Raw genomic sequence first — 18,241 nt, forward strand, 5'->3', positions numbered from 1 at the left:
GCATGGCTGTGTGTTGTGTTATTTTGAGGGGACAGCACTTTTGTGAGATACTGTATATATGTATATATATGTACACGTACAATGAGTTGAAGTATTCAGACCCCTGACCAGTTATAAATACTACACTGGAAATGTCTTCCTGTTTGATCATTTACTTTAAAACGCTGAAACTCAAAATGAATTATTGCGAGGGGACTTTGGTTTTATGTTGGGAAATGTTAGTAAGAAAATATGTTGCTTGGCTGAGGCCTATTTTCAACGTGTCCAGAACAGTCCTTAGCCATAGTATATTGGCCATATATCATAACCCCTTGGGGCATATTACTTAAGTATAGTGTGGTTATCCTGGACCATAAAGCCCTTAGGTTTTACAGTCTTCGCCACAAAATGAGAGATGGGGAGCAGCCCTATTTGTTTAAGCTTTCTTTAGGCTTTTGTTAAAGGCAATGCTTTTTGATTTAGGGAAAAATATGGTTCAACCAAATATTAGCTCCACTCATTAGTTGTATCTTCCAGGCCTGTGTGGTAAAGGGAATAACTAGGTGTAACATCCTTAAGGGTTTATATCGTACCTTTTCCAAAATACATTTACAAAGTAAATATTATCATGTCTTTTTTCCAAAATGTCCATTAGTACAAACTGCTCTACTGTGTTCTAATAATTTTAAGTTAGCTAATCTGGAAAATGTTAGGCCTTCCATCACAAGGGGACATTATGGGTTGTCAAGGGGCTAGCTAGTCGTAACTGCGTTGGAGGGAGGCAAGGGCTCTCCAAACACACACACACACACACACATACAAACTACACATTCACACACACACACACACACATACAAACTACACATTCACACACACACACAAACTACACACTCACACACACATACACACACCACGCACACTACACATTTACATGCACACATTTCTGTAATCTGCTGTGGGTACTTTTTGTTGTGGTCAAAAGATTTACTTTAGAATGGTTGTTTGGGCTGGATGTCATAACTTTTTGACAGTTCTGGGTAGGGTTTAAGGGTTGAGACTGGCGGGGATAAGTTGTCAATAAGTGATATAACTGTCAGATTTGGGATTTTGTGTTACGCTCACATTAAAGACCTTCATGGTGGTGTTCATTAATCGTCATAAATGGAGCTGCTTGTTATGGTCTTTGGGTTGTTTTCAACTGACCTGTGGTACCAATCTTATCTGTAATTGATTTATCAAACCTCAAGCTCCTTCCTCATGCCCCAGTTTCCTCCTGAAATGTTAGCCAAACCATTGAGCCGCGAAACCTAGGTGCAGCCACAGGGCACTGCAGTTTGCTAGACAAAGATCTGCAAGCCACACGGTTCGTTAGCTCAAATTCTGGTCTTCAAGAGAGCTTTTAAAACAGTCTTCTGTCACTGTCTTCCCCTGCTCTCCTCAGCCTCATTCTCCCACATCTCTACTCACACACACACACACACACACAGAACTACCTGTTGAAATCTCTCCCTGCCAAAACCACCCAGCTTAGTCATAATAAGCCTTCTCTATTTATTTAATCAACTTATTTTTTTGTGAATCCTCTTTTAAGATTAATATTGTCTTCATGCGAAAGTTGGCCATGGAAGGGAAATAAGGCAAGGTGGTAGGTGGGGGAAGCTAAGGCAGCCAACCAATACGATTTGCAAAGTGGAACTAATACAGAGCTCTTTCTGTTGGGCGTGAAGGCGCTCATGCAGGCCCAGACCACAATAGGGTCCCTCCCTCCCTCCCGCCAGATGTCTGAAGCCAGCCTCCGGATTCCCCTCCCGTTCCGAAGTCATGATCATTTACATACACGTATTTGACCCCCCCCCACCTCCAGGTTATGTACAGGCCCACCCACTGGTGGCGGTGTGGGGAGGACCTGCAATCCGTCCAGACCCACTTTCATATGTCATCCATAATGACGTGCTAAAGCCATGCTAACAGGCCTCGCCCATAGACCCACTGAATGGACCTCAGAGAGATCCCGCTGGGGACCCTGTCCCTAACCTCCCGCACCCCCCGCCCCCCAAACACAACGATACAGCTAGTCTCATTCTGTGTTGAATGAATGAGGTGGGGGGGGGGGGGCACAGGGCCACAAAGCCCCGTAGCTAGCGGAGAACAGGCTAGCGGCGGATCAGGAGCTCGGGCATCTTTCATATCCTTCCCATGGTCCAACAGTGTGGCATTAGTTCACCCAGTGCGATGTGGCGCCTCGCTCATGAGGAGAAGCCCAAACGAACCTGAGAGAAAGGGAGACCCACCCCACCCACCGTCTCTGCCATCATGAATACATTGTCTTGTGTTAGCTTGTCTCGTTGTACCAGTGGCATATTCCCCGTCAGCCCTTTCAAGGCTCAACACTGTTTCCCCAACGTGGGGTCTTTTAAATGCCCCACCGCAATTTAATCATGTTACAACAGCATTATCCTCTATAAACGTGGTAAATTCTCATGGAATTGTCTGGCAGCTCGCTGCGGTGTTACCGTCACACCCTAATCATTGGTCAATAAGTGGATGACGTGATGGATGGGAATGACAGCCGGCATTGACTGGACTCCCCCGAACCTGGTTAAACCAGACAGAAGGCTGCCCTCAGCATGTCACAGTCTTATCAGGCTTATCAAAACCAGTAGTGTGACCACTAGAGAATACAAGGAATGGGACAAATCATGTTAGGTTATTATTAATAAAGCATGCTGTGAAAATCTACAGAAACCTGAAGACCTGTTTTGTTTGTTTGTCAAATTGCCACATTTTCATTATTTTAATCACGGAACCAATGCTAATTTGATTAGCGTTTGCGATTGCCACTGTAGTGGACTGCTTGCTGCTACATAAAAGCCTTTTTCGACAGCTCTGCCACCTGGAAACCTACTTAATACCGTTTAAAGAGGAGAGGACTAGCTCACTTCACGCCCACCGCATGCTAAAAGCCTTTTTGGACTCATGTGTTTACAAGCTGACAAACTAAAACATGGGCACAAAACTTTGTTAACTCGCAATTTCTCCCCCGGAAAATACAAATCATCGTTTAAATGCGGTACACGACAAGCAAGCAAGGTTATTTAAGTAATTGGAAAATCATTCTAGAACACGTTTGGTTCGGCCCACCCCTGAAATATTATTTTCACAAGCATTTCTAATTGATTCGGAACATTTGCATGATTGAAACTGGCAGACCGGTCTTGTACCAGTCCGGAATGGTCTGGTGTCCAGAATGGTTGGTCAGTAACTGTCACCATGGCCACAAACTGGACAGTGATATGTGGTGATGACTGATGCTGATCCACAGACTGATTCTGCTGCCAAAATGGAATCCTAATCCCTAGGATGTGCACTACCCAGTGCAGCCATGGTCAAAATAAGTGCACTATGTTGCAAGTATTGTCATACTAGTAGAGGTCTATAGGACCCATAATGTAGGCACTCTGTCCTCTGATGAATGGGAAGTGTAAAACTGTAAAACTGCTGTGGAGCCTATAAGGGACACAGGACCTCCTTATGAGTCTAATAGGAACACAGTACCTCCTTATGAGTCTAATAGGAACACAGTACCTCCTTATGAGTCTAATAGGAACACAGTACCTCCTTATGAGTCTAATAGGAACACAGGACCTCCTTATGAGTCTAATAGGAACACAGGACCTCCTTATGAGTCTAATAGGAACACAGTACCTCCTTATGAGTCTAATAGGAACACAGGACCTCCTTATGAGTCTAATAGGAACACAGTACCTCCTTATGAGTCTAATAGGAACACAGTACCTCCTTATGAGTCTAATAGGAACACAGTACCTCCTTATGAGTCTAATAGGAACACAGTACCTCCTTATGAGTCTAATAGGAACACAGTACCTCCTTATGAGTCTAATAGGAACACAGGACCTCCTTATGAGTCTAATAGGAACACAGTACCTCCTTATGAGTCTAATAGGAACACAGTACCTCCTTATGAGTCTTATAGGAACACAGTACCTCCTTATGAGTCTAATAGGAACTTAGTACCTCCTTATGAGTCTAATAGGAACACAGTACCTCCTTATGAGTCTAATAGGAACACAGTACCTCCTTATGAGTCTAATAGGAACACAGGACCTCCTTATGAGTCTAATATGAACACAGTACCTCCTTATGAGTCTAATGGGTACACAGTACCTCCTTATTAATCTAATAGGAACACAGTACATCCTTATGCGTCTAATAGGAACACAGTACCTCCTTATGAGTCTAATAGGAACACAGTACCTCCTTATGAGTCTAATGGGGACACAGTACCTCCTTATTAATCTAATAGGAACACAGTACATCCTTATGAATCTAATAGGAACACAGTACCTCCTTATGAGTCTAATAGGAAAACAGTATCTCCTTATGAGTCTAATAGGGACACAGTACCTCCTTATGAGTCTAATGGGGACACAGTACCTCCTTATGAGTCTAATAGGGACACAGTACCTCCTTATGAGTCTAATAGGGACACAGTACCTCCTTATGAGTCTAATAGGAACACAGTAATAATACTATGTAAGGTTCAGTAAGTTATAACACCATGTAACATTCAGTAACTCATAACACTTTGCTGTGTTCCGTATCCCATAACACTATGTAACGTCTCAATGTTGCTCAACAAGCCATTTTGTGAGTGACAGAACAAGAGAGCAATAGTGACAGACAGTGGAACTGACAGGTAGAAAAAAACAGCGGGAGAAATTTAAAGAGAGAAGGACATAGAGAGACAGACCGAGACAGAAAGAGACAAATAGAGACAGACAGACAGAAAGACATACAGAGAGAGAGAAAGACAGACAGAGAGACAGACAGAAAGACAGACATACAGAGAGAGAGAGAGAGACCGAGAGATAGACAGAGACAGACAGATATAAAGAGAGAGAGAGAGACAGACATACAGAGAGAGAGAGACTGGGACATAGACAGAAACAGACAGATGTACAGAGAGAGAGAGAGAGACAGAGAAACAGACAGAGGCAGACATAAAGACAGACAGTGAAACAGAGACAGACAGACATAGAGAGAGAGCGACAGAGACAGACAGACAGACAGACATAGAGAGAGAGACAGAGAGAGGAGTGACTGAGTTGACCTGTGAATGGGTGTGTCTGTCTCTGTGAGGTCACTGTTGTTCTTCCTCCTACCTGCAGCCAGTGCAGCATTGCCTCACCGCGTATTATTCAGGTCTGAGTGTGTGTGTGTTGGGTGTGTGTATGGTGTGTGTTGGGTGTGTGTGTTGGGTGTGTTTGTGTGTTAGGTGTGTGTGTTCTGTGAGTTTTTGTGTGTTTGTGTTGGGTGTGTGTGTGTGTGTGTGTGTTTTGGGTGTGTGTTTTGGGTGTGTTTGTGTTGGATGTGTGTGTTTGTGTTGGGTGTGTGTGTGTGTTGGGTGTGTGTGTGCAGGTACAATGCGAGGGTCTCTCCCACTACCTCTCCCCACTAGGGGTGTTGTAACACATCGATACACAACAGCATCCTGGTTCTCTTCATTATATATCAGGTCACATATCTAACCTTTTATACTAGCCGGCGTCTTTTCTTGAATTGGATGGTGCTATTTGAGCTTTGAAATATTAACTATTTCCACCAGTTAATTGAAAAAAGATTCTCAATATCACAAAGTATTGTGATATTACTGTATCACAACCTAATGATCATGATAGTATCTGATTGTAATGTCTCTGCTGATTCCAACCCGTCGCTCCCTAAACCACACCCCAAACCACCTTAACCCCACCCCTAACCCCCTCAATCCCACCCACACTCATTAAACCCCACCCCTAACGCCCCTAACCCCCCCCCTCCCCCAAAACCAACGCATGTATAGTCAGACTCTATGGAGGCTGATAGTAGTGCTCTGTATAGGGAATACAGTGGCATTTGGGACGTGTCCAGAGAGAGAGAGCCGTGGTCCATTCTATTATTACTGTAAATACAATGGCCACAACAGCATGGCGAAGGGGCAGCTTCCCCCAGTTTCCAGTCAGCCTCTATTGACAGAGCCATAAATCATGGCAAATTTAAGTGAATTACTGCAGCAGGGAGCTGTGGCTTTAACAATGTTTATGTAGTATCAGCTTACCATCTCTCGCTCTCTCTCTCTTTCCCTCTTTCTCTCTCTCCCCTTCTCTCTCTCTGTCTCTTTCCCTCGGTTTTCGGTCTCTTCCTCACTTTCTTGTTGTCTCTTTCCTCATTGCTGATATTGGAAATGGACAGAGTAGCAGAGATAGAGCTAGTCTTATTAAACGGCCCAGCAGTAATACATCACAACTTAAAGACCCCCCCCACCCCCACCTCTCAATCTCCCTCCCCCCCCCCCCTCTCTCTCCTTCTAACCATACCTCTCTCCATCTCCTCTCTCTCTCCATCTATTTCCCCCCCTCCCTCTCCTTCTCACCCTCTCTCTCTTCCTCTAGCTCTCTCCCTCTCCTTCTCCCTCTCTCACTCCCGTAGTATCACATGTCCCTGCCAGGCATTATAGTAATAACTGAGTATTACCTCTATTAAGAGCAGCCTAATTAGACTGACCAGAGGACAATGAGCCTGTTGATAAAAGCCCATGATGCAACAGTGTGTTATCCAGGATGTCACCGAGCAGAGGCGGAGCCAGAATCTGTACAGCACTGTGCTTCAGTAAATGAAACCCACACGCATGTACAGACACACACACACACACACACACGCATTTCTCATACACACACAAATGTAGATACACAGTTGCATTCACTCTCACACTGATACTAACACACAAACGGACACACACACTCACACGCACACACATACATTTGGATGATGAGTATTTGTAATAGTTATGAGTGTGAGTGGATCCAAAACAAATTGAGTGTCACCGTGGTTTTTCATCCACACTGACTGGACTACAAAGTCAGGCTTCATAAGCTGTCATCACTGATGTCATTCATGCCTAAATGACCTAATTATTATCACTGTATAGCTAATTGTGACAAGCGTCATGTTCTGGTATGTTTAGTCAACATCTAACACATATATATATCCCTGGACTGAGATGAAAAGCAGACTTGTGTAACATTGGTTGTGTCATGCAGGGCTCACCGTGGTTCTGACTGACAGTGAGGTGCATTGTGGTCCTTTGGCGTCTTGTCATGTACACCGTGGGCCGTATGGCCTGTGTCATCACCGTGCCAACAGGAGGTGTCATACAGCCTGTCACACACATCACATCACAAAAAAAACCACTAGGATTATTTTGGACCCACTTAAGTTATACTGTTGTACAGTATATAGTATTAAAGTAGTATTGAAATACTTTTTAAATGTTAGAACATACACTTCATTGTGTTAAAATGGACCCACTAATGTCATACTCATATTTTAATATATGATTGGAAAAAGTATGTTAGTACTCTTAAAAATATTTGTTATTTTTTTTTAATATATTTATGAATGTATTAATCATATTATGATTATTATTTTTGTAATAAATTAGGATTATATTTTAAATTCAAATATTATTATACTAAAATATTATTTCCAATCGTGTACAATATGTATACTAAAGCATGAGGGGGTCAATTTTAACACAATTAAGTGTGCATATTACTATGTAAATACAAGTTTAATGCTATTTACTAAAGTAAATTTCAGTTATTCCAACTTCAGTGATGTTTTTTTGACTAGGGTTTGTTTTGATATTTGTTTTGTGTATGTGGGTGTGTATGTGACTCTGTAGTGTGAGTGGGTGTGTATGTGACTCTGTGGTGTGTGTGTGTGTGTGTTTGCGTGTGTGTGATGTGGGTGTGTATGTGACTCTGTGGTGTGTGTGGGTGTGTATTGTGACTCTGTGGGGTGTGTGTTTGTGTATGTGACTCTTTGGTGTGTGTGTTTGTGTGTGTATGTGACTGTGGTGTGTGTATGAATTTGGGTGTATATATCAATGTGTGTATATGTGTGTGATATATGGTATTGAGATGACATACTTAAATGTGTGTGTATATGTGTGTGTGTGTGTGTGGTCCATCCATTTGCATGTGGCCCCTGTATGAACTAATCTCCAGGGGTTTCCCCCCCCCCCCCCCACCACCACCTTGATGTCCACTCCCTAACCAGGCTCCTTCTTTCCCTCAAATTCAAAAGGCTTTATTGAAATGACAAACTTCTCACAATCTCTCTACACCCCATCCACCCCTGCCCTCCCCCTTCTCTTTGCCCATAGCGAGTCCCCACGCCACGCCGTCAAGCCTCCACTTCCCCACATCTCCCATCATCCAACAGCCCGGCTCCTACTTCTCCCACCCGGCCATCCGCTACCATCCCCAGGAGACCCTCAAGGAGTTTGTCCAACTTGTCTGCCCCGACTCCGGCCAGCAAGGAGGACAGGTGGGCTTCCTTAACGTAAGAAACTTCTACAGTACACATACTGGCCAGAGAAAAATAACTTTACAATCAGTCTTAGATTCTTTTTGCATTCTAGATTGATGTTTAGATTCTTTTTGCATTCTAGATTGATGTTTAGATTCTTTTTGCATTCTAGATTGATGTTTAGATTCTTTTTGCATTCTTGATTGATGTTTAGATTCTTTTTGCATTCTAGATTGATGTTTAGATTCTTTTTGCATTCTTGATTGATGTTTAGATTCTTTTTGCATTCTAGATTGATGTTTAGATTCTTTTTGCATTCTAGACTGATGTTTAGATTCTTTTTGCATTCTAGACTGATGTTTAGATTCTTTTTGCATTCTTGAATGATGTTTAGATTCTTTTTGCATTCTTGATTGATGATTAGATTCTTTTTGCATTCTTGATTGATGATTAGATTCTTTTTGCATTCAAATTTGATGTTTAGATTCTTTTTGCATTCAAATTTGATGTATAGAATTTTCCCCTTCCTTACTCCTGTAGTATGCTCTGTATGGCAGTGTTGTTGCATTTCCTGCTGTCTGTCAGTCTTTTATATACTTCCTTGTGTCCATGCACCAACACATAAACACCAGCGGGGTATTTTGTTTCTGTTAGAAGTATGCAGACATACCATGGGGGAAATACTGTGCATACCCATATGACAGTCCCAGTGTAGTGAGGAGTGGTCCAGGAGGAAGCACTGCTGTGGAGGTGTGTGTGTGTGTGTGTGTGGGTTTGTGTGGGTGTGTGTGGGTATGCGTGTGCACGTGCGAGACTGGGGGAGGGGGGTTGACTGGATGTCTGCAGTTAGATAGTTGATATATCTGTGTCTAGACAATGAATCAATACCCAGGCCAGTTTCCCATCCACACTTTTCATTCCTCCATTTAATCTGAATCCATCTCTCTTTGTGTACTCCTGCCCAAAACACACACACACATACGCCACTTTGTGGGGAACGCTTAGTGAGCGCTGGAGATAATGTTAATGAATCAGTCTTATCTTTGAATAGCTGTAAAGAATAAGGGAATACACATGTCAATTACCATCAATCAATCAGCTGTGTTACCTTTTCATGATGTTTAAATCACCATAACAGAGTTCACCAGAGAATCATATCCAATCAACTCATCTGCCTCATCTGTAGCTCATCTTATCTAAATATAGATATAGATTCAAGCGCTGTTACATTGAACACATGGGACTAGTTCATGTACAGTATAACTGCCTCTAGTGCACACACAGATACACACACATAAAGACAAACATACACCAATGCTCACAAACACACACACAGACACACACACACAGACACACGCACACAATGACACAGACACACACACAGACACACACAGAGACACACACAGACACACTGACACACACAGACACACACTGACACAGCCCCCATCAGCCTTCAAGTATGGACATGATCACTCTGTAGGACTCTGTTTGTGACCCTGACCGTCTCCAGCCCAAGCCTGGATCTACACAGACACACCAGTTGAGGCAGAGGGGGAGGGAAGGAGGGAGAGAGGGAGGGAAGATAAAGGGAGGGAGACAGAGAGAGTTAGTCCCAGCCCCAAACACTGTTTTGGTAATAGATTACAACGGCAAAGTGCGTACAGCAGCAGAATTCTTTATGACCAAGAGCAGGAAAAATTGCTGAGCAGTGTCTCGCGAAGAAGGGTTTCTCGAATGTGTGCGCATGTCCCCGCCGCATACACAGACACACACACACACACAAACACACAGACACACACGGGTTAGTTTAGAGGACAACGAGGACTGATCCACTGATAGTGATACTGTAGCAGGTCACAGCACGGACCTATTGGGATGTGTGTGTGTGTGTGTGTGTGTGATTGTTGCTTGTCTTGGTGTGTTGAGTTAGCATGTTGGGTGTCTGGATGCGATAGGAATAGGTTTGTTGTGGGTCCAGGTATGAAGGTATACTGTTGTTCAGTCTGTGTCTCTGTCTCCTCTCCCCCTCAGCCCAATGGGAGCAGTCAGGGGAAGGTCCACAACCCCTTCCTACCCACCCCCATGCTGCCCCCTCCGCCCCCACCCCCCATGGCGCGCCCCGTGCCCCTGCCCGTGCCAGACTCCAAACCTCCCTCCACCTCCACAGAGGGAGGGGGCAACTCCCCCACCTCACCAAGTGAGTAACACTGGAGAGACACTGATACACACACTGATAAACACACTGGTACACACACTGATAAACACACTGATAAACACACTGATATAAACACTGATACATACACTGATACTCACACTGGTAAACACACTGGTACACACACTGATAAACACACTGGTAAACACTCTGATAGCCACACACTGATTAACACACTTAAATATATACGCTGAAATACACACACTGGTGTATACACTCTAAAATACACTCTGATATATACACACTGATATACACACACACTGGCACACTCACTTATATACACATTTATATATACACGCTGATATACAAACTCTGATATACAAACACTGTTATACACTGTTATATAGACACTGATATATATATATATATATATATATATATATATATATATATATATATATTCTGGAGATACACAGAGAGAGGTATATCTTAAAGGATTTTGTAGAATTGTAAAATAACAGGTTCATGCTACTATAAACCACCTACTATATACAACCTACTATATACCACTGTCTGTATACCACCTAGAATATACCGCCTAGTCTATACCACCTACTGTATACCTCCTAGTGTATACCACCAACCATATCCCACTGACTATATACCACCTGCTATATACAACCTAGTCTATACCACCTAGTGTATACCACATACTGTACACCACCGACAATATACGGTACCACCTAGTGTATACCACCTGGAATAAACCACCTACCATATACCATCTACTGTATACAACCTACTGTATACCACCTAGTGTATACCATCTGCTGTATGCCACCTGGTGAATACCACCTAGTATATACCACCTACTATATACTACATACTATATACCACCCACTATATACCACCTACTTTGTACCACCTAGTGTATACCACCAACTGAATACCATGTAGTGTATACTACCTAGTATATGCCACCTAATATGTACTGCCTACTATATACCTCCCACTATATACCACTTACTTTATACTACCTAGCAAAGAGTTCATGTAAGGATGATCAGCACATGACAGTCTTTGTCTCTCTTTCTCCCTCTTTCCCTTTCTCTTTCTCTTTCTTTCTCTCCCTGTTGTCCTCTCTCCCTGTCTCTCTCTCCCTCTATCTCTTTCTTTATTCCTTCCTTTTGTCTCTTTTTTTGTTTCTCTCTTTCTCTCTCTCTCTCTCTCTCTCTCTCTCTCTCACACACTCTCTCTTCACTCCCTTTTTTCTGTCACTCCATCTTTGACCTCTACAGCCTATTCCACACCAAGCACGTCCCCAGCTCAGCGCTTCGTCAGTGTGGGCCCCCGGGACCCCAGCTTTGTAAATATCCCTCAGCAGCCTCAGGTGAGACAACACAAGCATAACCCCCCCTTCACACACACATGCACACACACACACACAACCTACAATGTTGTAGACCACGCTGTGTCTGCCTGTGGAAGGAGAGAGCCCTCTGTTTTCATTAATTGGCTACACACACCTACATACAGAACCTCCGTTCCCCAGAGAGCTGTGTGATAAACTAATACTAAGTGGACCAGTCCCTGTGGGTCTGGAATGTGTGTGTGTGTCTGTGTCTGTGTGTATTTGGGAGTATCTATGTGGCAGGAGGCCTGTGGGGCTGTGGGGGGCTGTGGGGCCTTATTTCAGAGTTGATTTATAGTGTGTATGTAATGAGTATGAAGCCCACACCTCCCCCCCACCCCACTCCATGCCCCTCCCCCCAACCCCTCCTCGATCCCCCCAACCCTCCTCCTGTCTGTCCTCCTTACACTGACTCCCTCTCTGATTTACTACTTGGATTTACCCCACAAAAACACTCACACACACTCTTAAAAGTTGCAATATATTACACATTAGTGTACATTACAAATTCTCTTTTTCAACTTGATGTTAGATGTTTTCTCACATTTTAGTCAATTAGCTGACATCCTTAACCAGAGCGACTTACAGTAGTGAGTGCATTCCAACCTGGTCCCTCATAGGAATCAAACCCACAACCTCCAATTGCCATGCACGTCCAACTGAGCCAAGAGATGTTATTCCATGGTTCAAGTCTCGTTAAAGATTTGTTACAAACTCAAAAACAAACACCTACATTTACTAAATGCTATTATCTATTTGTTAATGGAAGCAAAGATGTTGTGTGAGCAGGTATAAACGTGTATTTAGTTTAATTTTACTTAAACATGATTTCAAGAAACATTACTACTGACCAGAGAGAAAGGTAGCTGAAGTTTGGAATGACTGTTAAGAGATAACTGAACCACAGACTACCTTATAGTTTGAGGAACCATCTAACATGAAGTGAAAATAAAGTGAAATTATCCATTTATACACACCAGTACAAAGAAACACCAGTACAAAGAAACCTTCACACTGAAACGTGCACACACCATTACATACAATAAATCACTACATGAATTCCTAGAGAACACATACACACATCATTAATCAGGAAGACACCAGACTCCAGCAGTTCAGCCAAGTTACACTACATTTACATTACATTTACGTTTCACCAGACGATCTTATCCAGAGCCACTTACTGCAGTGAGTGCAGACATTTTCTTCAGTGACACGTGGGTATTGAACCCAGAGCCCTGGCGTGGCAAGCACCTGCTGACGGAGTCACATGGGACCCCAGTTAGCCAGTCTGCCGGTCAGTCAGTCAACCAGACAACCAGCTGGCCAGACAGTCAGTCAGTCAGTTAGCCATACAGTGAATCAGCCATGCAGTCAACCAGTCAACCAGCCAGCCAGCCAGTCAGCCAGTGGACAGAGACTGAAGAAAGGGGGATGGATAGAGGGAGGCAGGAGAGGTTAAGAGTGTGTGTGTGACCATGTATTTGTGTCTCTATACGAGTGTGTGTGTGTGTGTGTGCGTCAGAGAGGCGCTTCAGGAGCATGCAGCGAGCGGGCCGTCGATTTATTGACTCTGTCACAGGCCGCAAGACACACACTTCCCCCTGGAACTGAGGAGGCAGGTGTTTGTCACAACTGCCAGGAAGGAAGGAAGGAGGGATGACGGAAGGAGGGAGGATGAGAAGGGAGGATGAGAAGGGAGCGAGGGAGGGTGTGGAGCGAGGGAGTCAAGTGGCTTCTGCCGTTATTTATTGTTTGGGTTTATTTATTTATCTATTTATTCATCCTGGCCGCTCCCCCACTTCTTTCTCTCGCTCTCTCTGCCTTTCTCTCTTTTCCCCGGCCACCCGTCTCTCTCACTCACTCCCTCCCCTCCATCCTCAGAGGTTATCCACTAAGCCTAGTCTTCACATATATCTGCGTTTGCTCAGGCCTGACGCTCTGAGCATGATTCATTTGGCCTGGCGCTGAGACCTGCTTCTCTCTCTCTCTCACACACACACACACAGTCCCCACTTGGATTTGACCGAACCATTGTTTGGTTGTTTATTCAGGTTTGTCAGAATTCTCACCAAACATCAGCCAATTGGGATAGTTAGGTAGCCAAGATGAAAATAGGCTTGGACACTGGGGCTGCTCTTAGAAAATGAAAAATAATTTTAGAATAACCACAGTGTCTTAGCATATAAAAAATAAACACGATAAACCCATGGAATTAATCACTTCTAAACTTACAAAATGCTTTGCTTACTGGAAATGGAAATTATCTGTATCCATAGCGGAATATCTGTCCTCAATCCCAGTAGCTCAGACACCCATGGTGATGCCTGTAAAAGCCCAGCCACTAGACTGGCGGCTGTATACACAGGCAGCCATTTTCCCTCTGCCATGCATTCCGTCAATGTCCATTTTGCCAGTGGGTGGGGGCAGCTCCTCGGATTCAGCGGCAATATTAAACCCTGTATATGAAAAGGCCCAAGATGGACAGCAACGGTTTCACTATATTAAACAGTGTGTGACCTCACAGAGGGACCTTGTCACACATTCCCCCGGACCCCAGTTTCAAAACCACCCTGCAGTTCCGGGGACAAAAGTTTCCCACGGCGGCCAATGTTAGACCCCTTGAGTGGGAAAGAAAGTGACCGAGGGAGGGATGGAGAGACAAGAGAAGGAGGGCTGGAGAGACAAGAAAGGGAGGGATGGAGAGACAAGAGAGGGACGGATGGAGAGACAAGAGAGGGAGGGATGGAGAGACAAGAGAGGGAGGGATGGAGAGACAAGAGGGAGAGGGAGTGTGGAGAGACAGAGAGATAGAGATGTAAGCGTCCATTTGACGTTCCCAGCCCCTTGCTATGGGAACGGAAGGTGGTGGGGGGAACAGGAGACATTCATTAAGGGCCGGTTGTGTGCTCCCCCCTCCCCCCTCCCCCCTCCGTCATTGGCAAGCTTTCCTTTTTGGGAGAACGGGCGGGTGTTGGTGTGATGAGGGCACTGCCAGTGAAGCTTTGGGGCCTGGGTGTTAGACAGCGCCAAGTCAAGTGTGTCCGTTCGACGGGCATCGTGTCAGCGGCAGTCAGTGTCGTTGGTGGGCGGAGTCTGCCATGGGAGCCCCTGGCGGTTGGCCCTTGACTCAGAGGGAGTTGGCATCACACTGGGGGCCCTGGGATGACCTGATATATGCCTGTCTGGAACGCTGTTCTCACACACACACACACGCACATGCACACGGCCCGTCTCCCCAGCCTGACGAGATGAGACATGTACCCCCACCTCACCCGCTCACCCCTAAGCTGATCCAACAAAGACATTGGTACACACACATAGACTTTCAGCCCCATAGTAACAGCACTCTTCAGTCAAGTCACACAGTCTCCCAGACAGAGGGTTTTCCTCACACACATTTTAGTCTGGCTGAAAGACACACACACACACACACACACACACATCTATAGTCTGGTTGGATTGGCTGCAGTGCGTTGATGGAGTACCACATGCCCCATAGAGTCCATAAGCCTGGGATAAAGCTAGGATTCATAACCAATGATTTCAATCATAGCAGGGGTTTAAATGTAGGGGTGTGTAGGATGGTCTACAGAGTGGGTGTGGTGTGTATTTTCTGCCAAGCCTAGTCCTTTGTCCCTCTCAAGTGTGTTTGTGTGTGTGTGTTGGGGTTTTCATTCATTTTGAAATCTGATGCTTTCTGTTTCTGGTTATAATCATTGCTGCAGTATTGTGAACAGGGCTAAATAGGTGTGGAAGTTACTGATTGCACTATTTAAATTTTGGATTGCCATTATTGGTCAACATGCCATGTCGTCGCCAGCATGTAAATATTAAGATATTTTGGAAGGTGTCACTGCTGAAAGAGATCCAACAAAGCCTACCTAAACAAGCCTAAATGCTAAGGTAGGCCTGATTTGTAAAAATTCATTCAAATTAGTCAGTACAGATGAGCGCTGTGTTTCCATTTGACCAAATTAAGCATTTAATGAAAGGACACCCTGCCTTGAACGTGCACAAGGCATCACGAAATTAGTTGATAATTCATCGCAATCTCTTTAAGGTCTGCGTCCCATATGCATGCAAATGCATACTTCCTACACGTAAATTTGTGAACAAATAAGTCAACAAAAACAAGGTCTTCGGTGTCCAAAAACAAGGTCTCCACTGAAGGAAGCGGTTCTTCAAGCCAAGCAATGACCCCAAACACACATGGAAAAGCACCACGGAATGGTTCAGAAGAGATGCTGGTGTGATCTATATTATGCAATTAATAGCCCAGACCTTAATCACATGCAAAAAATAATGCCAGCAGTTGGTGGAGGGTACTACTCAGACACAGCAGAGCCAAACTTCTGAAAAATAGACCAGATTGCTGGCAGAAAGTGCAGAAAGTTCATTAGGAAAGTCTACAGGAAATGTTTGATCGAAGTTGTTTTGGGTTCTATGTTTTTGTCCATTTTATTTAACAAATTCAAATTTAAAAACGTTAAGAAAACCTCAATACCGATATTTTATTGCAGAAGCAACTCTGCAACGTTTAATTTAGCTAACAACAATGGTTTTGGTTAGACGTTTTTTTCTCAGGGTGTGGTCTATTGCAGTATGATGATACTGTAAATACAGAGTATTGTAGTATACTGATAAGTGGCTGATAATAGTGTAAATGTAAATAAGTAATGTTGCTGAGTGTCTGCTCGTCACCTCGGGGAGTTGCAAATGATGACGGGAGAGCAGACGAGAGAGGAAGGTAGAAAGAGGACGGAAGACAATCAAGTGGAGGCAGTTTAGTAGAGCATATCAATGTGAATTAAATCCCACTATCTAACAGCACCCCTTTTGATTTGAATGAAGCCTTCCATTGATATTTGCCCATTGTACAAGTACTCCATACATGAATTTTTGGACTTGACTGCCAAAACATTTGAGAGATAAGTGAAGGTGATTAAAGTTGACTTATTTTACATTCAACATCCATGTCTGGAAAATATAAATGGGTGAGATTGATTTCATTTAAAAGCTTTGGTTTGAATCCAGCCCACTGCACTTTCAGCAAAACCCCTCTCCCCCTCTGTCTGTACCCACTTTCTCTGTCCATTAAAGCATAAAAATGCCAGGAAATATATTTAAAGGCACCCTGGGTGTCCAACCTTGGTTGTCCATAATTGTTCTAATCTTTTATATTTTGGGGCATTTCTTGTACTTAAAATATAAATTATATGGAAAACGCGTCAAATGGGATTTTATTGATATTAGAGTATGTGTTAGCTCCGACCTTACTTTACATCATCTGAGGTTGGTAGACGTCATTCCTCTAAAGACAAGGTGGGTTTAAGGCAAAACAAAAATAGTTTCTAAGAAAATATTATTTCAAATTATAATGTGAGCCAGGAATGAAGACATGGATTTCTGATGAAATGGTGGTATGCAAAATAGGTAAACTGTTTTGGCTTTTAGGTCTAAATTGTCACTTTCAAGGTACTTCACTTTCAAGGTACTAAAGCTTTACTGTTAAAGTGATTTAATTCAAATGCACTTACTCTAAAGAATATGATGGGAGACAGTAGGTTGAGAGGAGGTCAGGGGAGAGTATAACCATAGTGAGAGTGAGAGGTAGTCAGGGATACCAAAGATAGAGTGAGAGGAGATCAGGGATACCATAGAGAGAGTGAGAGGAAGTCAGGGATACCAAAGTGGGAATGAGATGAAGTCAGGGATACCAAAGAGAGAGTGAGAGGAGATCAGGGATACCATAGAGAGAGTCAGAGGAGGTCAGGGATACCATAGAGAGAGTGAGAGGAGGTCAGGGATACCATAGAGAGAGTCAGAGGAAGTCGGGGATACCATAGAGAGAGTCAGAGGAAGTCAGGGATACCATAGAGAGAGTCAGAGGAAGTCAGGGATACCAAAGTGGGAATGAGATGAAGTCAGGGATACCAAAGAGAGAGTCAGAGGAAGTCAGGGATACCAAACTGAGAAAGATAGAAACCAGGATAGTTTGGCATAAAAAGGAAGGGTAGATGGGAATAGAGAGACGGAGAGGGAGGGAGCAATAGCGTGGTAAGAAGAGGGATAGGGGGTTAGAGAGGTGAATTGAGAGGGGGATAGAGAGACCGGGAGCGAGGGAAAGGTGGTGTGGTAAGCGCACCACTCTAGGGGCTCGGAGCTGGTTTGCATTACATGAGGCTGAATTCCTCAGAGATGACACTCATCTGCAGGCACTTTAGGCCAGCAGCCTGAGTCAGCACTTCTCCATGTGATGAGATTACTGGTTCCAATCCATTGACAGGGAGTTTAAAGGAACAGACTAAGATCACTGCTTTCTC

General features: G+C 43.9%; 1 protein-coding gene across 12 annotated transcripts in view; it reads left to right on the plus strand.

Annotated features, from left to right (window-relative positions):
* Nucleotides 1–18,241, plus strand: part of nfia (nuclear factor I/A) — a 164,926-nt gene that overhangs the window by 136,631 nt on the left and 10,054 nt on the right. For 8 of the 12 annotated variants that reach the window (XM_029121757.2, XM_029121756.2, XM_029121764.2 and 5 more), the window contains 4 exons: nucleotides 8,207–8,385; nucleotides 9,007–9,102; nucleotides 10,384–10,549; nucleotides 11,803–11,894. In XM_029121757.2, the coding sequence (XP_028977590.2) occupies nucleotides 8,207–8,385; nucleotides 9,007–9,102; nucleotides 10,384–10,549; nucleotides 11,803–11,894 (533 nt within the window). The remainder of the gene's footprint in view (nucleotides 1–8,206; nucleotides 8,386–9,006; nucleotides 9,103–10,383; nucleotides 10,550–11,802; nucleotides 11,895–18,241) is intronic. The other 4 variants (XM_029121762.2, XM_029121768.2, XM_029121760.2 and 1 more) reach the window with 2 other exon arrangements.

This window comes from Esox lucius, chromosome 8 (genome assembly GCF_011004845.1).
Source record: "Esox lucius isolate fEsoLuc1 chromosome 8, fEsoLuc1.pri, whole genome shotgun sequence".
In the NCBI taxonomy this organism is placed as follows: domain Eukaryota; kingdom Metazoa; phylum Chordata; class Actinopteri; order Esociformes; family Esocidae; genus Esox; species Esox lucius.